Genomic DNA, 22,242 nt, shown 5'->3' on the forward strand with positions numbered 1-22,242 from the left:
CCAAATAAACACTTCTGAACCAATCATAATCCACATGTGGTTGAAGAATTTACATTTCAAAAGAAATTCAGCTTTTTTGTTTCCTGGAGGGTCATTAAATAAGTTTTGTCGTTTGCGACGAAATCGTTAAATTCCACCACATACCTCAATGTCCTCAAATGATTTTCCAGAAAATCTAACTCTGAAGGGATATCATACCTGTTGGTTACAACTGGAAGGAGTACCCACTCATTGCAACTAGGAGTTAACAAGGGAACTCTGAGATATTTTGACTGATTGTTGGTTTAGGGGTTTGGGCCCATAAAATTAGCTCGCTAGATTTCCCAATTTTACCCCAATGTGTCCTACACTTTGCGGGATTAATTGACAATGAAAAGAGATGTATTAGCAATATTATTATCAATATGTTGAACCAATTAAGCATATTGCGTTATAACGATCCAAAGTTACACTGGTACTACTTGAATACTGACATATTGACGTTTCAATTTATGATCAAGATTTGATATTTATAGATGGTGTCGGTTTTTGGAGCTTCACAAGAATCTTGGTAAATTGGAACAAAGTTGCGCAATTTGAAGTTAAAGAATAATGAATAATTTTTTCGTCCGCTTATTTAACAAAGTAATTCTAAATTATTCTTTTTCTACTCTTTATAAAAATATAAGAGGTGTTCGAAGGGCTCATCCTGCAGTTCCAATCCCAGCTCTATGCGTCTTCTCGAACTCTGTAGTGATTTAAAAATATCCCTTATCCTTATTTTGATCTTTAAACTTCTAATGATCTTTCTTCGCAGCTAATTAATATCGGTGGGTAGAAATTTATAAATGAATTTAATGGGGAAAGGTCTGATAAATATCCTGGTTAACGTATAGCTTTATTGTTTGAAATGACTCTACCGGGAAATATTTAATCCAAATAATCAGCTATTTTTCTAGCGTTAAGTAGAGGAGCACCATCTTGTTTGAACGAAAGCTTGATGAATCGTTTGAGACAAATATTGTTATCGGTATCATCCGTAAGGTAGGTCCTTAAAATGTGTAAACAGCAATCTGAGGTCAAATTGTCGTAAATGGATAAGCCCATGATCCTATCCTTGAATAAACCAATCCATATATTTAGCCCTAAACATGCTTGTGATAGACTTCCTTGGCGATCGTGTGACCTTTTAGTGAACTAGACGTTTTCATTATGACGATTGAACGTGCCTGAGTTGATAAACTTGCACTCATTTCTCTGTAAAGTTTCTACTTCGTTCCTATTTAGTTTATGAACACGTCTTTTATATTTTGCCATATTTTCAAAAATAATTTTCATATTTCGATGCAAATCGTAATACATTTCTAGAATATTCCGCTGTTCGTGGCCCGAAAAAGGTTTTTTGATAATACATTTTTATTAATTTTGTAAATGTTGGTGATGTCAAGTAAAATTCACAAAATTTTGGTTGTTGAAGTCATCGAAATTTGCCCCAATTTAGCAGACCTCGTATTTTGCGTATTTATCGAGATCCTCATTGTTGAGCTCCAGAAATAGACACCCGGTGTAGTGAAATATTATTAGATAAATTTGCAATGCCAATTAACTGCAAATTTGAGACCTCATCAGTGAATCAAAACATGAATGTATGACATTAGATCGAAAAGGACTTAGAAAACACCCTGTATAATTTTAAGCCACACCCCGCTGTATATAGGTGTAATCACACTTTTAATGGCAATCATATGTAGTTCACTGTTCAAATAAAAGTTTATCTGATATACGATAAGTTATCAAAATAAGAGATATTCCAAGTTTCTGTGTGTAATCTCTAATTGCTTGATTTGAATTATATTTCATACATGATCAGCATGTTCGAGATCCATTTCGCAGTCCGCAGCATATAGTATAGTAATCACAACTCATTTTCGCAGTGGTACTTATTAGGTATCGCGCCGCATTGACCATGGACCAAGTTCGTTCTTCAGTAAATTTTAATGAACAATGTTCAGAGTCTTCGGATCTTAAATTGGCGGCGGCATTTTCCTCGAATGCATTAGATCAATCATGTGTTAACGGTGAAAATTCAGTTAAAGTTACGTTTAGAAATGTGGGTTACTCTATTGACCGAGGGTTTTTCAAGAAAGGTGAGTGTATCTCCATTTTTTCAACGATATCAATAACTTAAATCGATAAAAGGTTTAGTTCTAGGTATCTTTATAAGCTAACGTCAAATCAACGAGTAATTCTTCACAAAGCCATAATCGTTAATAAAATGTTGCGAATTAGGAATAAATAGTAATTGTAATTTTTTTTTGGATTTCAATTACTAATTCGATTTAACGGCACTGATTATCTCAAATAAATTATCTGTATTTTTGGCGAAATCGCGGATAACGTTAGGTTAATACAAATTTAATATATAGCAGGAGGATTTAATCTCAAGTTGTAAAACATGCTTAGTGATATCGACGATATTGAACTAAGGTTTACATGTATAATTTATTAAAAATGAGAGAAATTTCCTGAAAATGATCAGTAGCGAAAAAAAATCCTTCATATTATTTTCAGAATGGCACAATACAGATAAAGGTTTTTAACACATATTTTCAAATTTGCAATCATTATTAATTATGTTAATTTGTGTATGAAGCGAGTCGATTTTTAGTACATTGAAGTAGGTATCAAAGTAAAAGCATTATTTTTATTTTTTTATCGTCATAATGGTCATTAAGGTATTCTTTTATTACAATGTTTATGTTGCCAGCATGATTATATTTTATGACATTTTAATGCTGAAAAGGTATACTAATAGATGATAATTGGGCAAACAGTAAAAGCATGTAAATTCTCGTTCAAACTGCTCTTTTTAAAAATGTTTACGTTTTTACGTACTTTATGTGTTGTAACAGTATCAAATTTAGTAAGGCCATATAAGGCACTTACACTATAATTACATTTACGCAAGTACTTATTTCTTGAGGTGCTGTATTTTATATTATTAATCATTCAGAATATTTTATTAATATATATAATACATACTAATACATTCGATGATTAGTGAAGGGGTCTCGGAAACTAGTAGAGTTGCGAAGTCGGTTAAATAGGAAATGAATTGCAGCTTTAGGGGACCAATTTAAAGCCACTTTTGATTTCTTGCAAAAATCTATGGTTACTATATATTTAGCAAAAACCATTTTTTGTCGATTTTTTAAAATCTATCTAGCTGTATAATTATTGATTCTAGAGAAATTATTTAAATACGAATATTGTAAAATATTTTGTCCTGAAAACGATAGGCTAACCAGTTTTTTCTGACAGCTTTAATTTTTGAGATATGTCATAAACTTATTTCTTTTTAATGGAAAGCATAGTAGGTTACAAATTGTTTAAAAAGGAATTTTTTCAAATTTTAAAATGATGCCACTAGGTAGACAGGTTGGTACACTTATAGACTTTTTTTAAACCGATGTTGCAATTTTAAGATAGTTTGCCACGAAATTGATACTGATCGCTCGCATTATTTAAGTCAGACATAAATTTAAGTTTTTTAATTGCTTTGATAAGAATTTTTAAATTGTCAAACGGTCTAATACCTATTTATGAATTATTTATTAACTACGTAATTAATTATTAATAATACAGATGTTCAAAAAGCTCTCCATTGTTATTTACACATGTACACATTACAATGCTTCAAAACTGAAATTGCAGTTTTTCTAATTGAACGCCCGTCGATAATATCGAAAGTTTCCTCAATCGCTTCTATAAAAGCTTCGACTGATTTATAAGTTTTCTGTAAACTTCTTTTTTTATTGTTTCCCATAGGAAAAATTATTTCAAAAACTTATGCGCATTTAATAATTTCTTGATTTGAAAAATTATTATCAAAGCAATTCAAAAATCTGAATTTACATCTGACTTAAATGATGCGAAGGATCAGTGTCAATTTCAATTAAAATCAATGTCGAATTAAAAAAATTATGTAAGTCCGCCATTTTGAGAAATAACAGTCTATTTATTGGTATCATTTTAAAGCTTGAAAAAATACCTTTTTAGATAAATCATAACCTATTATGCTTCTCATAAAAAAAAAAGTTTATATATTATAAGTTATTATACATTTCAAAAATTAAAGTAGTCAGAAAAAATTTGGTTAGCCTATTCTTTTCAGGGCAAAATTATCTACAATATGCGTATTTACATAGTTTCTCTAGAATAAATAGCTATGCGCCTAGATAAATTAAAAGAAATCGACAAAATTTAGTTTTTGCTAAATATCTAATAAGCCATGGACTTGAAGAAACCAAAAGTGGCTTCAAATTGGACCCCTGAGGCTGCAATTCTTTTCCCATTTAACCGACTTCGTAACTGCTAATTTCCGACATCCCTTCACTAATCATCAAAAGAAATTCACCCGCCTACAGGATGTTGCACTGTACTGTACTATTGTTTTAGAATTGCTTACATCCACCTCTACAGGGTGTCTTTTTGAAGTACGTAAGATTTGCAAAAATGATTAAATGATGTATACTTCTGATTAAAAAGAAATCATATTGAATTCGTATTAATATGACCGTATTTTCTAGAGAAAAAGTTCCTTCTTCAAGATGTTAGCGGGGATTTTTACAGTTCCGAATTGACAGCAATCATTGGACCGTCGGGTGCCGGCAAATCTACTTTAATGGATATTTTAGCCGGATACACGTAAACCTCCATATCACACATATGTATGTAATTTCACACTATTTCATGCATTTATTTTAGAACTAGTGGTGTAACAGGACATGTTTACATAAACGATAAAGAACGCGACGTTTCGTGGTTGAGGAAACGTTCGTCATATATCATGCAAGACGATCATTTGCAACCACTGTTAACTGTTCACGAGGCAATGACGGTAGCCGCCAACTTAAAATTATCTTCTCAACTGAATGTTAAAAGTAAAGAGGAAAAAGTAATATAGTCGGAACAATGCTCCTTGCGACGCTAATTGCAAGTGACAAATATTTGCAGGTAAAGGAAATATTAGAATCAGTTGATCTTTGGGCTCAGAAGAGAACTAGAACGTCAGGTCTTTCTGGCGGACAAAGGAAAAGGCTGTCCATTGCTCTGGAATTGCTGACAAATCCACAGATTATGTTTTTTGATGAACCAACCAGGTAATTTGGTATAATAAGTGATCTTCCTCCTAATAAATTCCTATTTAGATTAAATAAGTAGAATCATCATCATTTTTTAAAGTCATCGATAATATTATTGAATTCTACAGGCTGTCTCAAATGCCATGTGGCACTGTTGCTATATTTGAAACGGTAATAAATTTATACAATAAATGTATTAAATAATATAAAACGTGAGTATAACGGAACCGACACAGAACAGGTGTGTTTAGAAGACCTCAAAATATGAAGATTTGTTGATTTTTTTTTCTATGGTTGATAGTTGAGAAGATATTAACCTCCGAAGTTGGCTTGAAAATTTCTAAAAAACGGCATATTCCAGTAATACATCATCATAAGGCAATCAAATTTGAAACATGTTTTTTTATCAATAGCTTTATTTAGTATAAATGTGAAATGTGAAGTCAATAAGAATTGGATTAGGGGTAAGGTAAAATGAAAAAGAGATGAAATTTTTTTTATCTATAAAACAACGAATAAACGAACAATACCGTCTAATAGCAAATTTAATCCTAAAACTTATATTCCCCTTCAAAATTTGTCGAAAACCTTATCATTTTTGATAAAACCGCAATTTTGTGAAATAGAATCAAATTATGTTTAAAGGAATTTCAAGGGATTACCAGTAAAATGTAATGTAATATAATGATGTAATGCCGCATTTAGTATAACTGTAACTCGCATGATTTTGGCAGATTAAAAACAGCTCACAGTCAAAAACGATGCGGTTTTTGACTTGTAATCTCTTTAAATCTGTTTAAATTCGGTTTAGTTCTACCCACAAAACTGCTATTTTATTAAACATGATCAGGTTTTCGATGAATTTGGAAGGATATAAAAATGTTAGAATTAAATTTGCTAGTAAACGGTATTATCCGTTTGTTAATTACTTTACAAATAAAAAAATCCAACTCTTTTAAACTTTATCTTACCCCTAATTCAACTGATTTGAGCATCTACCGATTTCATATTTCTACTAATTAAAGATATTGATAAGAATAAAATATGCTCCAAATTTGTTTGCGTTGTGATGATGAATTAATGAAATATGCCGTTTTTTTAGAAATTTACAAGTCAACTTCGGAACACACTCAACTATAGAAAAAAAACAACAAATCGTCATATTTTGAGATTCCTACACGCACCTGCTCTGTGTCGGTTCTGTTACGTGTCACTCTATGTACAGAATGTTTCAGAGTTGAAATGACAAAAACCGGGGAGAAGTAGGAGAGATTTCGTTTAGCAAAATATGAAAAAAAATCATATGAACATGCATCTGAAAATGCTTCGTTTCCGAGATACAGGGTGTTAAGTTTTTTAAAAAATTGAATTTTTTACTAATAACTTAAAAACGCTTTAACCGACTTTAATGCATTTTTTACGGTTTATTAAAACAATGATCAGACATCTACTAAACCAATTATATTTGATCCAGAATTTCCTGTGAGTTACTCAGCGAACAAGTCGGTTGTTTTTGGCAGAAAAAATATCACTCTATAGTATTTTTTAATTTTTTTGTTTTCATGTAATATTCAGATAAATCCACTAATAACGCATTTTTTAAAATTAATAAGTGGTAACAAAATTACAACAAATTTTTAAACTGACAAACCCCTGCTTCGATGCAAGTATTGTACCGTCTCACCATACTTTGTCGTACTCGCTCAAAAATACCTGCAGTCTTCTAAATAGCTCGGCGAGAATAGAAAATTCTTTAATGTATTTGTTCTATTATTTCTACGCGAGTAGTATGCACAAGGTTCTTTTAGGTAACCCTAAAGAAAAAATTTAGGGATGTAAGGTCTGGAGAGTGAGGCGGCCATGCAATATGGTTCTCCTTTACTTATCCACTATCCAGGGTAAACTTCGTTCAAATGGTTTCTTATTTCTCGGTGAAAATGAGTTAGTACATCATCATGCTGAAATATTATTTGACGCCTGATATTCAGTGAAACTTCTTTTGGGAGTCCTGAAAGAGTATTGCGTAAAAAACCTTAGTAGTTATCTCCATTTAAGTGCGGTGGAAACACAAATGAGTTACTCATTTCATCGAATACCATTCCTGCCCAGACATTTAAATGAAAACGCTGCTGGTGGCCTGTTACATGCATTACATGAGGACTTTCTTCATACTAAATATGATATTTATGGCTGTGAAAATATCCATTTCTTGTAAACAACCCTTTATCGGAAAATAAAATGTTTTCAATAACTGTGAATTTGCAAGGCTACGATGATAGCACTGGTAGAAAAAATCGTGACGTGAATAGTGTGTTGGAATTAGTACCTGGACTTTTTGCAAATGGTAGAGATGCAGCGGTTATTTATACAAAATTCTCCAAACTGAATTGGGCTCAGTTCTCATAGCATTGGCTATTCTACGAGTGTTAGCGGATAGAGTATTTGCCACTCAAAAAAAAAATGCTTCTCGGCAGCCAAAGTTCGGGAAGTTCTTCTGGGAGTAACATTATGCCTTGTTACACGCAATGTACTAGTTTCTCGCATATGTTTTTCGAAATTTGGAAAAATTATCTTGCTGAGGTGATGCTTATTGGGAGATTTTCTACAATAAATTCGTTCGGCTCTTCGAGCATTACAATGGGCCTCACCATGCATAAGAAGCATATCTGTTAGTTCAGCAAAAGTGTATTGCATTTTTTTTTTCGTCACTAATAATCGAGATAGGTATTTAAAAACGAACGCTGTTAAATTCCAACTCGAATAAATTCAGAGTGTTCACAATAAACAAACACGCTTACTTTGTAAAAAAATAAGTTTTAGAATGGACAAGAACGTAAATTCCAGTATTTTCGAAGGTATTTTTAATATTAACAAGTACGTGTGCCTTTTTGAGAATTTTTTTTTTTTCATTTCATACATTAAATACACTGTGATAAATTTTTGGATAAATTCCTAAAAATTTTAATTTTTTCTTATGGAATTTAGAGACGTGCCGAGATATGATATTGTAATTTTTCCTCGAAAACAAAGTGAGACACTAAAAAAGTTAAGAGACAAAAGTGTATTTTTAATGGATTTATTTGAATATTACATGAAAACAAAAAAATTAAAAAAAACTATAGGGTAATATTTTTTCTGCCAAAAACAACCGACTTGTTCGCTGAGTAACTCACTGGAAATTCTGGATCAAATATAATTGGTTCAGTAGATGTCTGATAATTATTTTAATAAACCGTAAAAAATTCATTAAAGTCGGTTAAAAAAAGTTGTTAATAAAAAATTCAATTTTTAAAAAAATGTAGCACCATGTATCTCGAAAATGAAGCATTTTCGGACACATGTTCATATAAACTTTTTTCCATATTTTGCTCAGAGAAGTCTCTCCTAGGTTTTTGTCATTTTAACTCTGAAACAATTTGTAATCACACTATAAAGTTTCTATTATTTTCTTCTTTTACGAATTGGGGGAGATTAGTAATACTAGTACTCTTTCAATCTAAATAAATACTAGTCTCTTTTCCTAATCTTAATTACTGAAAAAACTTGTTTTTACTGTTAAAACTCAATTGCTACCACTATACACATGTGATCAAATCATATGCAGCGTTTTGAGAAAGCGATACGTTGTTGTTGTAAAATGAAAGGAGTACAAATTTTTCTATATTCAGTATTTTCAGCTATTATTTTATATTTTAATATAATTTTAAATAATTTTACATTTTCCTCAAAATTTGAAAAACTAAAAACTATTTGGAAATGAAAATGGTAAATTAAAATTCTCCAAAAATGACACCTTTTTCTAATTTATCCAACTTCGTATGTTTTATCTCTTTGAAGGACCCACTATTGTAGTTAAATATACATACATAGTAAAGTTCAAAAGTTTCCGTCCTGGTACATTTGCGGTTTTTCTAGAAACTAACAAAATTTTGTTTATATACTCCAATCCTTTATTTACCCGAGGGATAAAATAAGCTAAATCAAGGAAGTAGTTATTCAGCTAAAAATTTTTGAGGTCCAACTGCTGATTAAATTTTGCAAAATTGAAAATTTGGTATCGTGCGATGATTAAATTTTTAGTCTTAGAAGGAAAATCGCCAAAAGAAATAAAAGGACAGATAGACGTTGTACACAGTAATTTGTTTCCATTCTATTTCACCGATTGGGCTTGACTATTTCGTTTGAAAACATCGAAGATGATCCGTGTTCAGAACGCCCTGTTTAAGTGTTGACACTGGAAATAATAGCTGCTGTAGAAGGGAAAATGATTTCAGACAGTCGTTTGGAAGCAAAAGAAATGCACCAGGATTAGAGCTTTCTAGAATCACAGTTTTGGGAGTTCTACATAAATATTTTCATATGAATAAAATTAGTGTAGAAAGCTGTACACAATTTTTAGAACTTTGTAGGGAAAATCCAGACAAGTTTTTGAAGACAATTGTGACAGGCGACGAAACCATGGTCCTTAATTATGATCCTCTGTCTAAAAGGGAATGAATGGAATAGTGGCGTTCCAGTGAACCACGACCTAATAAAGGCAAAGATTCGCAGTCGACTAAAAAGGTGATGGCTACGATTTTTTGGGATTGTGATGGAAGTCTTTTGATCGTGTTCAAAGAAAGAAATACTATGGTAAACGGGATTTATTATGCCTCTCTTTTATACAAATTACGGGATACAATCAAAGGACATCGTCGTAGAAAGCTTAGTTGAGGTGTGCGACTATTGCATGATAATGCTCCAGTTCACATAGTTGCGGTTGCAAAAGCTGCAGTGCTCGAAAGCAGCTTTCAAGAACTCGACCATCCACTCTACAATCCTGATCTGGCCCCCAGTGATTTTATTTTCTCAAAATTAAAATCTGACTTACGTGATAGGAAACTTTCCAAGAATCAAGAGGTCAACTCAATAGTTTTAGAACATTTTAGCACCAAAATTTCTGATTATTTTTTTAAAGGCTCAGAAATGTTGATTCGTCGTTCTGAAAAGTACATTGAGATAAAAGGAGGTTATTTGTAAAATTAAAAAAAAATGTTTTATTCTATTATACCACTTTTAAAAGTATGTTATGACGGAAATTTTTGAACCTTACTAGTACTCTTATTAGGCATTAATTCGCCGTCCAATTTTAGCGGATTAGACATAGTGTCAACAAAACAATGTATTTTATTGCTGAAAAAACTGGCATCGTCAAATAGGACCATTATATGCACTATTCATCAACCTAGTGCCATGATATTAGGCCTGTTCGACCACCTATACGTGGTTTCAAGTGGGGCATGCATGTATCAAGGATCCGTTACAGAGCTTTTGCCTTATCTGGAAGAAATTAAACTGAAATGTCCACCGTTTCATAATCCCTCGGATTTTTGTAAGTTACTTTGTGTAAAAGTTACGTTAACTACCAATGGATTGCAGTACTGGAAGTGCTTAGCGGCGAATATGGGGATTATTTCGAAATTTTGCAACAGAAATCTAAAAATGGCTTAAGCCTAAAATGGCGGCGACAGATTCAATTTTCAAGTTATAATGGTAAATTAACATTATTCCACTGATAAACTAATTTATTTGCTTTAATATTCAGCAATAGATGAACGCATTCCACCGTGTTCCAAATCGAATAAAGTGACTGATTCCAATATCAAAGAACCTTCAAGAATATGTACGGGCAGTTATTCGACTAGTTTTCTATATCAAGTGTCAGTTTTAGTACAACGGACTTTCAAGATAATTTCCAGAGATAAAACTTTAACTCTCAACCGACTATTAACCCACGTCCTAATCGCAATATTTATAGGTAAGTTTTCACTTTAAATTTTCCCGAAAAAATTGTTTTTGAACTTCCGGTTAGTTCAGGTTAGTGTATGAAATGTAACTATAAATCAAATTTTAGGGATTTTATATTATGGAATTGGACTAGAAGCAAACGATATGCTAAACAATTTTAAGTTCATGTTTTTTAGTGTCATGTTCTTAATGCTGACTTCGTTTAATTGTGTCACGACAACTTGTAAGTATTTGTATATCTATTAACTCATCTCTGATTTCGGGTTATTATTGATATCGTGAATTAAACGGTGTCAAAAATATTACTCCCTCTATCCTAAAATAGGATACACATTTCTGCAAAAATCGAAAATTATTGATAATGCTTAAGAAGAGGAAGTTTTTATTATTTATTTCTCATTTACAAATTAAAATGATACAGCGCTTGGAAAAAGTATTACACACAAATGCTTTTATAACTTTCATAAACTCGATATTAAAAAAAAATGATTAAACACATATAATTTTATTAAAAAAACAGCATTTAATGAATTATTTTTAATGTTCAAATTTTTCACTCCTGTCGGGTTACCCCTACTAACTTTTTATTTTCGAATGGAAAGGTACTCGGTATGGTATATGAAATGAAAGGTAATTTTATAAGGGATATAAAGGTATACTCAGAACTAAAATTTGATCTACAGTTTCGTTAAAAAAAGGAACAAAGTCCATATCTTAGCAGGATTAAAAGTTTTAAATGAAAAAATGATAATAAGACGTAGAAATTCTAAATAGTCTTTAATGTAAATAATTTTTTAGATCCAAAATATTTTGTTTTTATATAATCTTTTAGCAGTTGGATTTAGTTGTTAGACATCTACCGCAGTTAGAACATAAAAAAAATGGATCGTTTATCTGAAAAATAAAGAATTAAGATTTTAACCTTGTTGGAGTGTGTAGATCGTAAAAAAATTATAAAGAGGTATGTCTTGTAATAATATAATATTTAACGAAATATATTCTATTTAATGGAAAATATCGAGACCGACCTATTAATAAAAGTCTAGTTTGTTGGATTAATAAAAAATTTTGACAACCTGGAAATGTGTTCCAAAATATGGAAAATCTCGTAGAGCAACTAGTGACGATAAAGCACTAGACATTTTTTAAAATTTATTGATTAAAATCCCATGCAATCTATCAGCAAACTTGTCGATTAATTTAATATATCTGTAAAAACAGTATGCAATCTTTTAAAACGAGAAAAATTGTATCCATATAAAATTTTCTTTACCCAAGGGTTGTCGGCTGAAGATTTTGGTCACAGGATGGAATTTTGTGAATTGATGCAAGAAAAAGGTATTCAGAATAATAGGTTCTTTTCTAGAATGTTATTTTAGGATGAGGTAACGTTTTGTTTAAATGGATCTATTCATCGATATAATTGTCGCTACTGATCTACAGACAATCCTCATTGGATGCAGATTCTGCATAGATAACGTCTGCAAAAAGTTAATCTATAGAGGGGTATAATCGACCATTAATTCATTCGTCTATTTTTTGAAAAAGAGAGCTTAAACAATTCATCATTTTTTAAAATTACTTATTGCAAAACGAAATTGTTTTATCAATTGTCGCCATTTTTCCTGAAAGAAATGGGGAACAAGTAGTCAATAATGTTTGCTTCTAGCAAGATGGTGCATTATCACATTATCCCATGGCTATGAGAGAGTATCTTGATCAAATTTTCCTTAGTAGATGGATCGACAAAATAGGCGCAATTGAATGACCTTCACGATTTGCAGATCTTAGGTCCTTGGATTTTTTTGTGGGGTCACTTTTCCAAGTTCCATTTGCAAAAATAGAGCACAAAATTTAGATGAATTACATCTTAAACTTCAAATAAAATTAAAATTAATATCAAAAGCAACACTAGATAATTGCATAAAAGAGTACGAAGAAGGATTAGATCGTTGCCAAATTAGTACTGAAACCCAATTCGAGTAATCATTGTAGCAATCATCATGTAGGAATTTCTATTTTGCTTGATGTAGTAGTTTCTAAATAAATGAATTTTGTATTTAATAATTTTATTTTTTTAAGAAAACAATAGATTTTATTTCTGAGTATACCGTTGTACCCCTTATTGAATTACCCTTTATTTGATATATTAGGTTGATGCAAAAGAAATTGCGGTTTCTGACCGTTAATTTTAAATGATCATAATTTTTCTTATGAAATATTTTATTAATCAAAATAAGCACCATTAGCATCAATACAACTCTGCCAACGAGATGAAAGTTTATTTATGCCTCTAGCATAGAAGTCTGTGGTTCTGGAATCGACAAACTCATTGAAGGCCGTTTCTGCATCCCCTTGATTTCTAAAGCATCTCTCCCGCAAGAAATTGTCCAGATGTTTAAAAAAGTGGTAATCTGTAGGAGAAAGGTCGGGAGAATAAGGTGGGTGGTCAAGAGTCTCGTAACCCAATTCATGAAGCTTTTGTCGCGTGATCAAAGATACATGTGGTCGAGCATTGTCGTGTATCAAAATTGGACCTTTTCGATTGACCAATGCCGGTTGTTTTTGTCGAAGTTTCTGGTGCATCTCGTCGATTTGTTGGCAATATTTCTGAGCTGTAATAGTTTCTCCCGGATCCAAGAAGCTATGGTGGATCAAACCCTCCATAGACCACCAAACAGTAACCATGACCTTCTTCACATGCATGTTTCGCTTAGGAAAGTGCTTTGGAGCCTCATCTTGATCCAACCACTGAGCCAAACATCTCCGGTTATCGTATAGGATCCATTTTTCATCACACGTCACAATACGATTGAGAAATGGGTCGTTCTTGTTGCGTAGAAGAAGCCCCGACGATACGTCGAAACGACGATTTTTTTGAGTTTCATTCAGTTCGTGCGGTATCCATTTATCGAGCTTCTTTACCTTTCCAATTTGTTTTAGATGGCGAACGACAGTTGACTGGTCTACATGGAGTTCTTCTGCAACTTCTCGTGTGGTTTTGCTCGAGTCAGCTTCAATTAAAGTCTTTAATTGGTCGTCATCAAGTTCTGATGGTCGACTGCCGTGCTCTTCATCTTGGAGGCTTTCATTGCCACTACGGAATCGAGCAAACCACCATTGTACCGTACGTTCACTAGTAGTATTCTGTCCAAATGCTGTGTTAATATTGCGGGCCGCTTCAGTCGCTTTTCGACCAAGCTTAAACTCATACAAAAAAATAGCTCGAAATTGCTTTTTTTCTAACATGTTGAAATTAAAGAAAATACAGTTTCAATTAAACACAAGCACAAAATTATTTTAACCAAAGTAAAGAATAGAACCTGACCTTTAAAATGGTATGCAGTATGTAAATATTTATTTAAGATTTTACTAAGAATTTCGACAAATTAAATGTACAACATAAAAACTGCAATTTCTTTTGCATCAACCTAATACTACACTGGGTATCTGGGTATCTTTACATTTGAAAATAAAAAATTAGTAGGGGTAGCTGGATAGGGGTAAAAAATTGAACATTGAAAAATAACGCATTAAATGTCTTTTTTTAATAAAATTATACGTGTTTAAGCATATTTTTAAATATCGGGTTTATGAACGTTATAAACATATTGCAATATTTTTTACAAGCGCTGTATAAGGAAACAAATTTATATATATTTATATATACAAATTTATACATAATTATATATATCATACCTCAGCAATTTTTATAGGTTATGATTTTTTAAATGACGATTCAGAACTTCTCAAAACTTAAACCAATTTTAAGTGCACCCGTGTTAATACAGAAGGAGATTTATACTTTTGAAGAAATTGAGTTGCTTCCCAAAAGAAATATCAAAGCAAAAATTTTGATTAAAGAGAAAATAAATTGCGTTTTACAAAGTTTGCTAAAATATGTTAGCATGTCGAATAAACTTCAAGGCGGGATAATAAATAAAGTTGCACAGAGATTTGACGTTACGCATCTAACCATGTTAAAAGTATGGCAAAAATCAAAACCGCTATATTCTGATGGTAAAATCTTTGCAAATGTTTCATCATATGAAGAGAATAATTGTGGTGGAAAACGCAAAGATTCTTCAGAAAACATGAAAAAAATCAAAATCGTGGCTTTGAATCAACAGGGTACTTTTCGCAGCTTAATATGCGCTGTAAAGATACCAAGATTAACTTTATTTTGCAAATTTAAAGAGGGTAATGATTTCAAAGGTATTTTATTGACAGTCAAACCTTTCCTGACTGATCAAAATAAGCTTGCCTATTTAGAATATTGTATTTCGATGGTTAAACTCAATGGATATTTCAGACTTTTTTGACTATATTTACATAAACGACGTTTTATTATACCTAAAAAAAAAAAGTTCCTATTATGTCAGTCTGCATGAAAAATTACCTGAAAAAACTTGTAAAAGTAAGCGATTCATAACAAAAGTGATGTTCATGGTTGCAGTAGTAAGACCTCCATACGATGTCCACAGAAAATTTTAGACAGTAAATCAGAAATTTGGCCGTTCGTTTCTACCAAAAAAATAAACCGAAATAATCAAAACCATCCAAAAAGCAGTTTTGCTATTAAAAGTATTAAGTGCGTTAATATTGCAGAATGCAAAAAAATGTATTTGAAGAATGTTGTACCTGTAATTAAATCCAAAGTGATAGCTACACAAAAAACCCAATTTATATACAAGATGAGCCAACGAAAGTACAAAGTAACTTAATGAATTTTATTTAAAATTTACTCTTAAACTCGAATGTATCAAATATACAGGGTGTCCCAGATAAGGATGAACAGCATGGGGATCTCGGAAACGGTAATAGATACAAAATGGTTTAAATTGGGAAAAAGTTAGGCAATTTAAAGCAAATTAATAATCTGTTTTTATATCGACGAAATTCCGAATGGTTACGAAGATATCCGGAAAAAAACGAATTTGGCGGTTTTCGTTTTTTGCAAATAACTCTTATACGGTTATAGTTAGAGGAATAAAAGTTTTACATTATTAAAGCACTTTTTTGAGAACTGTTTAGCAGTGTTGCCAGTTTTCTTGTTACATCCTTACTTTCGGAGAAAAATGAGTAAACTTTTGATTTTCATATGGGCGTGATATCAATTATTTATATTTTCAAAATCGTCATAAAATTCCCTTTTCAGCCATGCATTACATTTAATATTTTTCTCAGAAACTCTATGAGTTATAGCCATTAAAGCATTTTTTGATAAGTAGGCCATGATTTTGACTTATAGTAATGGTGCACATTAAATAAATGAATGCTGTGGAAACGTCAACATTATTTAAAAGTATAAATATATTACTGGTATCACCCTAAAATTAAAAAAATAATTGTTTCAAATTATGTATTTAATAACAACAATGCGGCTAAACTTGGATCGAATCAAAATCTCAAATTATAACAAATGTTCAAATAAACCACCATTATTTTCCAGGCATAGGTATGCTTATCAAAAAATGCTTTAATGGCTATAACTCATAGAGTTTCTGAGAAAAATATTAAATGTAATGCATGGCTGAAAAGGGAATTTTATGACGATTTTGAAAATATAAATAATTGATATCACGCCCATATGAAAATCAAAAGTTTACTCATTTTTCTCCGAAAGTAAGGATGTAACAAGAAAACTGGCAACACTGCTAAACAGTTCTCAAAAAAGTGCTTTAATAATGTAAAACTTTTATTCCTCTAACTATAACCGTATAAGAGTTATTTGCAAAAAACGAAAACCGCCAAATTCGTTTTTTTCCGGATATCTTCGTAACCATTCGGAATTTCGTCGATATAAAAACAGATTATTAATTTGCTTTAAATTGCCCAACTTTTTCCCAATTTAAACCATTTTGTATCTATTACCGTTTCCAAGATCCCCATGCTGTTCATCCTTATCTGGGACACCCTGTATATATACAGGGTATTTTAAATTCGACCCTCACCATTGAGATCTCGGAAACTATTATAGAAGAGATATGAAGAAGATTAAATAGGGGCAAAGTTGCGTGATCTAGCGCTTGATCGAATACCATTTTCAAAATTTTAATTTTCCGAGTACTTCCGAAGATATCTGAGAAAAACTAAAAATTGGAGAATCCATTTTTTATTTTTTTTAGCTTTATTTGACAAAGAAGGTTAAATCCAAAAACACATTTTCATTGCCACTTTTTCTCAGCTATACGATGACATATTCAAATTTGCCATCCGACGTTTCGTCTTTCGGCTACCATTATCAACTTTATTTTTTCTTATGGACGCCATATTGAATTTTTCGATAGAAAAATAGTGCGTTTCATTCTGATTTCATTGATATAAAACTTCTTATAATTAATTTTTTTAAAAGCCGAAATATTTAAATAAAAAGAAATATTACATAGTTGGCCTTGACTCCATCGAAAGACTTTCTTTTGTTCGCGCTATATGACAGAATTCCTCAAACGAAATTAGAGCGTGTGCAAATTTCTAATGAAAATGAGTTTCCGAAATGAAGAAAACGAGATAGCTATGTTAAGATTTTATTACAAATTTGATAGGAACGGTACGAAAACAGCTCAAATGTATTTTGAGTTATATCCGGAAAGACAACAACCGCTTAGAACATTATTTAAAACTTTGGACGAACATTTAGCTGAGTTTAGTGCTTTTGAAAAACCTGGGATGCAGTATGTAAGCAGAATGGAAAGAGAAAAGAAGTGGAAAGAGAGAGAAGATACTAGAAATAACCTACCAGCAGAAACAAAACTAAATTATTATTAAATGTTACAACTAGTGCTCAAATTGACGACCTTCCTCCTGCATACATAAACGAACACGTCTATTTAAATTAGCGACAGCTCTAATAATATATCTTCTTCTAATTGCTCTACATTGTGTAATGATGTTTTCCCTAAGTTCTTCTATTGTGTTATAATATCGATTCTCATATATTCTATTTTTCAAAATGCCCTACAAAAAAGTATCTAAAACTGTAAGGTCGGGGGACCTTGCCGGCCATCTTACCGGCTCCGAATTTCCTATCCACCTATGTGGAAATCTGTGATTTAAATAGTTACAAACGGCTCTAGTATTATGTGGAGGGTCCCCGTCATGCTGAAATCAGTATCAATTGTAATTGGCAAGAGGCAACGCATCGACCTAATCTTCAAATTGGGTTGTCAAGAACTGTAAATATGTTTCACCGTTTAAGGTTCCGTTGAAAAAATAAGGTCTGAGTATTTGATCGTTACAAATTCCAGCCTATACATTTAGACAAAAGCGAATTTGTGGTCTAACTTCTCTAAAGTATCTAGGGTTATTTTGACTCCAAATATGTTCATTATTTCTGTTGAACACACCACAATTTGAAAAAGTACTTTCATCGGTCCAAATAATGTTTTTTAAAAAATCTTGAGCATCATCCTTATTTAAGAGCCAATTGTAAAACAACATTCTTCTCTCAGGGTCACCTGGATGTAGTTTATGGGAAACGTATATTTTATAACATTTCAAACCACTTTCTTTGAATGCCCTCCAGGTGCTAGTATGTGGTACATCCATATTTGACGAAATTTGATAAGTTGATTGTAAAGGATTTGCATTTATCTACAACAAGCAAGAAAATATTACGTTTTTTTTAATATGAAATTTAGTTTTACCTCTGCCAGTAGGTTATTTCTAGTCTCTTCTTCCATTTTGTTTCCATACTTCATCCTAGGTTTTTCAAAAGCACCAAACTCAGCTAAATGTTCGTCCAAAGATTTAAATAATGTTCTATGCGGCTGTTGTCCTTCCGGATATAACTCAACAAAAAAGCAAACGCCAATTTCGTTTGAGGAATTCTGTCATATAGCGCGAACAAAAGAAAGTCTTTCGATGGAGTCAAGGCCAACTATGTAATATTTCTTTTTATTTAAATATTTCGGCTTTTAAAAAAGTAAATTATAAGAACTTCTATATCAATGAATTCAGAATGAAACGCACTGTTTTTCTGTCGAAAAATCCAATATGGCGCCCATAAGAAAAAATAAAGTTGATGACGGTAGCCGAAAGACGAAACGTCGGATGGCAAATTTGAATATGTCATCGTGTAGCTGAGAAAAAGTGGCAATGAAAAAGTGCTTACGGATTTAACTTTTCTTGTCAAATAACGCTAAAAAAAATTAAAATGGATTCTCCAATTTTTAGTTTTTCTCGGATATCTTTGGAAGTACTCGGAAAATTAAAATTTTGAAAATGGTATTCGATCAAGCACTAGATTGCGCAACTTTACTCCTATTTAAACTTCTTCGTATCTCCTCTAATTTCCGAGATCCCAATGGTGAGGGTCGAATTTGAAATACCCTGTATAGTGATGATCAGGAAGTTCTGTCTGACGGATTTAGGAATGGTTGGAATATTAGAATTAGATCTCAACCATCAAATAACTCAGATTTGAGTGTTTTAGATCTCGGTTTTTTTAAACTCAATTCAATTATAATACTTCAATATGAATCATCTGGGAAAAGCATTGAAGAGTCTATTGATTGCATGCTAGTGGTGTTTGATCGATTAAAAAAAGATAAACTGGGAAACATTTTCCTGACTTTATAAGGTTGTATAGAGCAAATTATGACGGTTGAAGGTTAAAATAATTATTCATATGAGCAAAGCCACACTTCACCGTGAAGGTCGACTTCCTGTATCGTTACATTGCGCTAATAACGTTTTGGCAGATACCCAAAATATTGTCAGTAATGTTATTAATTAGGTTAATAAGAAAAATCATTTCAATTTGTTCATAATTCTTTCAAAACTCTAATTAAAGTTATCTGTTGAGACTTTTGCATATCTTATTCAGGGACAAATTGAATCGGAAATGTATATTTTATTTTGAGTCAGAGGGAGTATAAAGTAATAGCAGTAAGTAGGAAAGTTGTGATTCGCGTGAGACAGTTAATTGGATGTCTCTGTACAAAGCGATAGGCCATTGAATTTCGACTTTGCTGTCCATCAAAACAGCCGAAAAAATACCTACTGGCACTTGCACTCTAAAATTATTGGTTCATTGGTCATTATTAGTTAATTTTTCTTGATTGTTGTAGTTCCCTCTGAATTACCAATCTTGATTAGGGAACACTTTAACAAGTGGTATTCCTTAAAATCGTATTATTTGGCAGTTACTCTCGCCGATATACCTGTTCAGGTAAATATAATTTTCTGGGTTCAGGTGGCTACAAGTTGATGGCGTCTTCTTGTAGATTGTTGCCACGCTTCTCTATGGCTTTTTTACTTATTTTCTAACGAGGCAACCGTTGGAGACTTTCCGAATAATTTCATTTCTCTTTATGTGCGTACTTATTTCTTTGGTCGCTCAAAGTTTCGGACTTTTAATTGGAGCGTGTATGGATGTTAAGGTAAAAAACGAGGAAAAGTATGTTTTTTATTTTTACGGTTAATTTTTAATCTTGTAGAATGGAGTGATATTTGGACCATTTTGCATGTTACCATTTACAATATTCTCCGGATTTTTCGTTCAACTGAACGCGTGCCATTCTGCTATGAAATGGCTCTTTCACATCTCCTTCATTAAGTACGGCTTCGAAGGAATGGTACTCGCGGTCCTAGGGTACAATCGGCCGAAACTGCCCTGTTATAGAGGAGAGTATTGCCATTACCGGCAGCCTCAGAAGTTTCTTGAATTCATGGATATGGACGAGTCCAGTTATTCGCGCGCTGTGATGTTCCTGATTGGACTCTTTTTGGTTATAAGAATTAGTGCGTACTTTATTTTGCGTGCACGAGTACACAAATCTAGAGGCAATAAACGCAAGTAATGTGGTTTTTACACTTATGTGTTATTTCCAATGTCACTTTTTTTGCACCCCTGGTGAAATGTTTTTAATTTATTCTTTTTTACCGGAGATCTTGATTCACGGCAATGTAAGAGTGATGAATCGTTACATTTTTATGTAGTGTCTTCTTTTAATGCGTTCTAAGTCAACGAACCTCTTTATTTCAGCAATTAAATGTATGTGGGGAAATACAATAATTTTTGTATTTGAGGCCACAAACTGATCGAATATGGCCCTAATGAAACAGATGATTTATTATATTTTCAGTAGTTTGCTCGGTCATAACTGATTATCGCTTAGAAACTCTCTCGGTAATATCTGATTCGTGTCATAAAACTTCACATTCTGCACTTAAATATGATAATCCAATATAAGGAATAAACATTTTATGTTATTTTTTTTTTAATGATACTTTGCAAATATAAACATTTTTTACAGGTTTTTACTTATCATTCCTTAGCGATTGAAACAAGGAGTTTTGAGAGGGTGTTTCACATTAGATACTTGATTTTACACAACTGCACTTTCGTACTGTTAATTTTTAGTTTCAATAATTTAAAATGAGATTCATTCAGGTTTAATTTTTAGCATGAAGGCTATGTTGACAAAAAGCCCTGGAAAAAAGAAGATGGTCCTCAACATGATTATACTAAGGGCCAAATTATTAATATGTCGTCAACTTTAACTACAAGTATAATAAAAGAACACAAATGCAAACTTAATACGTCCAGATTACGATGAATGTACATACGTACGAGCTGATTGTGACGAAGAACTGTATAATAAAAGAAACACATCAATTTTTTCCACTTAAAATTAAATAGTGGCACCGTTAACATGAAACGTGCCGTTTCAAATTAACAAAATTACAATAGTCCGCTCTTTTGATTTCCAACTTAGGTACTGCATAAATAAATTGAGAGGAATATACATTCTTACTTTAGTAGTGTGAGTATTGCATTGGGTAGTTGAGTAAGCACATTTAAGCGTTCTAAATGACGACCATGGCAATGTCAGTGAATCATGGAATAGAAAGCGCCATTTCTTCCGTTAATTTCAAGCCCGCAAAAATCGATACTTCGACTAATTTCGACAAAAGTCCATATTATGGACTGTCATCATTTACCCATAGATACGGAACGCCTTATTGGTAAGTAACATTACTTTTCTCCAAACCGAAAATAGATAATGTTCAAATAATTTTAGGCCCAGCAACAACAAAACCAGTCGTGGAAGGCGAAGCATCGGCTTAAGTATTCTTACTCTATTGTCTTTCTTATATTTTCTCCACATTCTTCAAAGCTGCATTCAAGAGTTTAATACTGTTCCCAGACCATCGCAAACCATACTAGTGCAGGCGAAAGCGGAAAGTAACGAACGCGTGTCTGAAAAGGAGAGGTCACCCTCAATCGCAAAAACGAATGATCTTCTGGACTTGCCAACCAAATGTGACAGGAATAAAATAAGTTGTACATAAAGCAATTTAGGTGCAAATAGATGCGATGTGCCTA

At 32.2% G+C, this 22,242-nt stretch overlaps 3 protein-coding genes across 4 annotated transcripts; 2 read left to right on the top strand and 1 right to left on the bottom strand.

Annotated features, from left to right (window-relative positions):
* Positions 1-1,741: 1,741 nt before the first annotated feature.
* On the top strand, positions 1,742-20,735 carry LOC136410165 (ATP-binding cassette sub-family G member 1-like). Of its 2 annotated transcripts, none has more exons than XM_066392188.1 (11): positions 1,742-2,126; positions 4,569-4,686; positions 4,747-4,936; positions 4,996-5,141; positions 10,256-10,494; positions 10,542-10,655; positions 10,708-10,920; positions 11,017-11,133; positions 19,982-20,082; positions 20,138-20,293; positions 20,351-20,735. In XM_066392188.1, exons 1-11 carry the CDS (start codon positions 1,946-1,948, stop codon positions 20,711-20,713), a joined length of 1,938 nt encoding a protein of 645 aa, XP_066248285.1. In that variant the 5' UTR covers positions 1,742-1,945; the 3' UTR covers positions 20,714-20,735. The 2 variants fall into 2 exon arrangements, with proteins under 2 accessions (XP_066248285.1, XP_066248286.1); XM_066392189.1 differs by having other exon boundaries at positions 10,714-10,920.
* LOC136410168 (histone-lysine N-methyltransferase SETMAR-like) lies at positions 13,137-14,159 on the bottom strand. The gene has a single exon (XM_066392195.1). It carries the CDS (start codon positions 14,157-14,159, stop codon positions 13,137-13,139), a length of 1,023 nt encoding a protein of 340 aa, XP_066248292.1.
* A 122-nt stretch (positions 20,736-20,857) lies between the features above and the next one.
* Positions 20,858-22,229, top strand: LOC136410170 (uncharacterized). The gene is made up of 2 exons (XM_066392199.1): positions 20,858-21,881; positions 21,938-22,229. Exons 1-2 carry the CDS (start codon positions 21,727-21,729, stop codon positions 22,206-22,208), a joined length of 426 nt encoding a protein of 141 aa, XP_066248296.1. The 5' UTR covers positions 20,858-21,726; the 3' UTR covers positions 22,209-22,229.
* Positions 22,230-22,242: the final 13 nt, after the last annotated feature.

The sequence above is a fragment of the Euwallacea similis genome, chromosome 8, assembly GCF_039881205.1.
Source record: "Euwallacea similis isolate ESF13 chromosome 8, ESF131.1, whole genome shotgun sequence".
Lineage (NCBI taxonomy): Eukaryota > Metazoa > Arthropoda > Insecta > Coleoptera > Curculionidae > Euwallacea > Euwallacea similis.

What these genes read in the sequence shown, in the direction of transcription:
- LOC136410165 (XM_066392188.1), top strand. Translation starts at nt 1,946, where the DNA reads ATGGACCAAGTTCGTTCTTCAGTAAATTTTAATGAACAATGTTCAGAG. An exon ending in CCTAATCGCAATATTTATAG is followed by an intron (nt 10,921 to 11,016) that starts GTAAGTTTTCAC and finishes ATCAAATTTTAG; the next exon opens with GGATTTTATATTATGGAATT. An exon ending in GAGCGTGTATGGATGTTAAG is followed by an intron (nt 20,294 to 20,350) that starts GTAAAAAACGAG and finishes TTAATCTTGTAG; the next exon opens with AATGGAGTGATATTTGGACC.
- LOC136410168 (XM_066392195.1), bottom strand. Translation starts at nt 14,159, where the DNA reads ATGTTAGAAAAAAAGCAATTTCGAGCTATTTTTTTGTATGAGTTTAAG.
- LOC136410170 (XM_066392199.1), top strand. Translation starts at nt 21,727, where the DNA reads ATGACGACCATGGCAATGTCAGTGAATCATGGAATAGAAAGCGCCATT. An exon ending in AGATACGGAACGCCTTATTG is followed by an intron (nt 21,882 to 21,937) that starts GTAAGTAACATT and finishes AAATAATTTTAG; the next exon opens with GCCCAGCAACAACAAAACCA.